At 34.7% G+C, this 4,453-nt stretch overlaps 1 protein-coding gene across 1 annotated transcript; it reads left to right on the plus strand.

Moving 5' to 3' along the window:
* The first annotated feature begins 1,974 nt into the window (after positions 1 to 1,974).
* Positions 1,975 to 3,361, plus strand: LOC103508033. Its single transcript, XM_008472560.2, has 2 exons — positions 1,975 to 2,743; positions 2,896 to 3,361. The coding sequence occupies exons 1-2, from the start codon at positions 2,063 to 2,065 to the stop codon at positions 3,322 to 3,324; spliced, it is 1,110 nt and encodes a 369-aa protein (XP_008470782.1). The 5' UTR covers positions 1,975 to 2,062; the 3' UTR covers positions 3,325 to 3,361.
* Positions 3,362 to 4,453: the final 1,092 nt, after the last annotated feature.

Raw genomic sequence — 4,453 nt, forward strand, 5'->3', positions numbered from 1 at the left:
ATAAATCCTAGTTCAACATAGGATTTAGAAGCGCAAAAAATGTCAAATTTCGGACCATATATATCGCGACTGTGGCATGAGGACTTGGTGTAGGAACCTGTCAGTCCTGAATGTAAAACAAAAGGAGTAAGCGACAGCACGGTTAGGTGATCCTCAGGTATACATGCATACCTAATTATAGACAGGAAATACGTTATCATCATTCACAAATCACAATGTGTAAGGTTTTGCATAGGGCAGGAAGATATCTTGTGACATTTGATCAAATGCTTCTTCGATACTGAGGATAGCATAGCTATGTTTAGGGTTCTCATAGAATGATATGAAGTGTGTTTTGCTTCAAATGATAATCACAAATTCGGATTAACCGCTTACAACAGACACAGAATTGACATCTTTAGGGGTGACCTGGGAACAAATATGTGGATACTTGATGTCAAGCGGTGAATTGGTATTACATATTGATAAAACGTTTTCAACAAACTTCAATAATTGAAGACCGGCTCGTTGATCGGCAACCCTGTTTTGCAGATTTTCAAATAGGTGTTTGAATTAGGTGAGTATTGTGCTATTCCTTAGAACATTTACGTTTAGGAATCTTGGTTTTGGCTTTTGATTGTTTGTACACGGTATCATTCCCAATCACCGCAGTGTCGCCAAATGTTATGAATAGAATACCTGCATTGTGGACAGGTTTCGTCTAGCCTTATCGAGACGTCATAATTAGTTCTTGGAGTTCATCATACTTTTCTTTGAAATTCCATGGGTGCCTCGGGTGACCCCAACTCTAGAATTTTGATTGTTTCCACACCTTTAGAATCGGTCTATGTCTCGAATTTATGAATAAAATTCGTCTTGCTTCGGTCAGAATAAGTCTGTGAAGCAGCTTTTTAAGAACGCAGAAGTAGGTAAGCTTCCCCAAGAATAAATTTAGAATTTACATCATAGCTGGAAAAATGTATTTCGAGTTTCTCTAGGTCGTAAAATCGCAATATTTTATTCTGGCAATTTTCTTCTTCCTGATGATGGATTAAATACGTTCAATTTGTTTGTGTCATCTGTTTGTTTGCGCATCGCACAAATATCAACTCATGAACGAAACACCTTCTGTTCTACTTGACAGGGATAATCGTCGAGATAAAATAATATTTTGACATAGAAGCGACGAAGATTTTTTTAACGGCTTTCGTTTTCACTTGATAATGATAATACTAATAATGATAATAATAGTATCTAGCTCGGCATCTCCATTTCTTAACCTACCTTCACACAAGATTGTTTACAATTTTGTAAGTGTCTTCTTCCGGAAATGTGATATTTTTCACAGGGTATTTTTTCATGTGTTTATACCTCTCTGATAAGAGGTAAATAAACTCTCTGATCTTTGATGCTTCACTTTTAAATGTGCACAGTGCAATCAGGGCTGTGGTATTATTCCACTGAAACTTCACCTTTCAATGTCGACGTTTCAGACACCATCTACTAGGAAAACTGGAAATTTCAAGAGGAAATTCGAAACGTTTAGCACTGACATCCCCCACCTCCCTCAGAATAAAGAAATAAAATTGACTCGATTAATGAGGAAAGTGAAAATGATTAAACGACCATAATATTGTTCTTTAAAACTTTATGCCCGAGAGATGTGGGAATACAGATGGACAACCTTGAGGAACGAAAGATCAAAGCTGACCGATGTATCTTCCCCTGCCATAAACCGAGGTGCCAGTTTTAGAACAAAACATCATGCACGGGTTTTGTAGTCAACTATACATAAATTTAATATAATAGGTATACTATACATAGGTAACTAATAGTTTGTTTGTTGTGATGATGATTTGTGAAAATGGGAAAACCCAAGCTTAAATTTCACACATTTGGTGTGGTTTGCGTTCAGCCTAGTGAAGAAATTCTTTTGTATCTCGAGTGAAGTTATCTTGCACAATGTTTTAGAACCAATACATTAGTTGAGTTTTAATTAGTATTTTAAATTATCATTGACTAGAAAATATAAAATAATTCATTAAATTTTTTGTCAATCGCAGAAGGCTAAGTAGCAACAAGGATGGCGGAAGAACCACCAAAAATTGTGTCAAAAATTAAGCATATTCTGAAAAATCATAGGACACTACCACTGGAGCAAGCAGATTATGTGAATGCCTGGTTGGAACGAATATCGAAGGCACCTCAGAATGAAAATGAACGAAGTAATTTATTACAATATGCCAAATTTTTAGAGTACCAATTGAAATACAGGAACCTCAGTCATCCATTCGACCAGCCTCCTCCTCGGGAAATAGCTCCCCTTTCAGTGGTCATCAATGAACAACTTGATTTAAATGATGATGATCAAGCTCAGGAGGCATCAACTTCAAAATCCAGAGGCTGCAAGGCAAAGGAGAAGAAACCTTTATGTGATTGGGGGCAAAGCACATGGATACGGAATATGAAGGAGCAGGATTCTGGACCACAAGAGCAGTGTAATGATATTAACGCTTGCAAAGAAATTCTTAACGAAACAAAGAAAAATAATTTGCCACTGGCAGAATTTCTTACAAAAATAGTTCCATACACTGACGATAATGGAGAACTCATCCGTGAAGTAGCCTACAATGAATTGAAAGCATTCCGAGAGCTTGTTTTCAGGATATTCTCTGATAGGATTCAGCAGGTTGATAAGATTCACTCATCTACTCAATGCATCAGGAAATATGAGTATTCTATTATGGAGCAACACCAGTTAAACATCGTGAAGTAGCCTACAATGAATTGAAAGCATTCCGAGAGCTTGTTTTCAGGATATTCTCTGACAGGATTCAGCAGGTTGATAAGATTCACTCATCTACTCAATGTATCAGGAAATATGAGTATTCTATTATGGAGCAACACCAGTTAAACAGGGCAAAAATAGCGCAGAATTATTTGAAACAGCTATTGCCTGGATTTAACTATGATGATTATATCAATGATAGTAATTATATTCGAGACATTTTGATCGAAGTGGATAAAAAACATGCCAGTGAAACAAATTGTGAACCAAATTTTTTGAGTCCTGAAAATTCATTAAAACAGCAACAGTTCAAACTGAAGTTCTTGAAAGATGAACTCAGACGGAGAGAACAAGATAATGAAGAACTCATGGATGAACATAATAACCTTATGCTACAATTGAATCAAGCTATCAAGGAACAACAAGAGAAGTCCAAACACAACATAAAGAGAAATAAAGACCTCAAAGATAAACTAGCGGGGTTGAAAATTACCGCCGAGGAAAATCAGGTTATATTGGATAAGATTTTGTTAGAAAATGGTCCAACGGAGAACTAACTAATAATACAAACTTTTAATTTCAACACAGATTTTACTATTACTATTTTATTATAAATAGAAAATCACCTCATTTTTCGAGGGTTTTCTAGCAGAGATTGCCGCAGGCAACAATCACGCCCATTTGTTATTTTGAATTTACAGATGTCAATAAAGAGTTATAATTATTATCTACTTTGGTATTACTTGGTCATGGATTTCTATTTAAACTGTTTGAAAGAAAATGATTATGCTTCTAAATAGAATATCAAAGATCTTTTCCCGTATTACATCAATGAAATATAATAAAATATCAACTTTCCTTCTTTTTTCATCTTTTTTTTTATTTATAATAAATATAAATAAATAAAAAAAAAGATGAAAAAAGGAGGAAAGTTGAACAAGAAAGTGGTTCTGCATCACTATTTTATTATAAATTTTATTATAAATAGAGAATCACCTCATTTTTCGAGGGTTTTCTGGCAGAGATTGCAACAGGCAACAATCACGCCCATTGGTTATTTTGAATTTACAGATGTCAATAAAGAGTTATAATTATTATCTACCTAGGTATTACTTGGTCATAGATTTCTATTTAAACTGTTGAAAATAATTATGCTTCTAAATAGAATATCAAAGATCTTTTCCCGTATTACATCAATGAAATATAATAAAATATCAAAGATGAAAAAAGGAGGAAAGTTGAACAAGAAAGTGGTTCTGGCAATTTTACAATGTCAAGATACACACTGTCGCGTCCGTGCTGTGTTGACAAAGTTGGTCCTAAATAGGTGATTTATGATAGGGATAGTCGGTGACAAATTATTCTACTTGGAAATAATACATGATTTATTGGTTTACTTTTCAAAGTCTTTCCATGTTGAGGTCATATCTAGCTTATGGTAAGGTAAAGTCCAAAAGTAAGGTTTTGCCGTCAGATGTAAACTTGGTTTCGAGCTGGGATATATATTTTACGACACGTTTTATAAGGATACCTATTACCACAAGTTACTGGTTTACGTTTACGGTATGGATAATGCATGTTTGTGAGATGTAAAATTGGTTTCGAGCTGAGATATATATTTTACGACACGTTTTATAAGGATACCTATTACCACAAGTTACTTGTTTACGTTTACGGTATGGATAA

This window comes from Diaphorina citri, unplaced genomic scaffold, assembly GCF_000475195.1.
Source record: "Diaphorina citri unplaced genomic scaffold, Diaci psyllid genome assembly version 1.1 scaffold361, whole genome shotgun sequence".
In the NCBI taxonomy this organism is placed as follows: Eukaryota; Metazoa; Arthropoda; class Insecta; order Hemiptera; family Psyllidae; genus Diaphorina; species Diaphorina citri.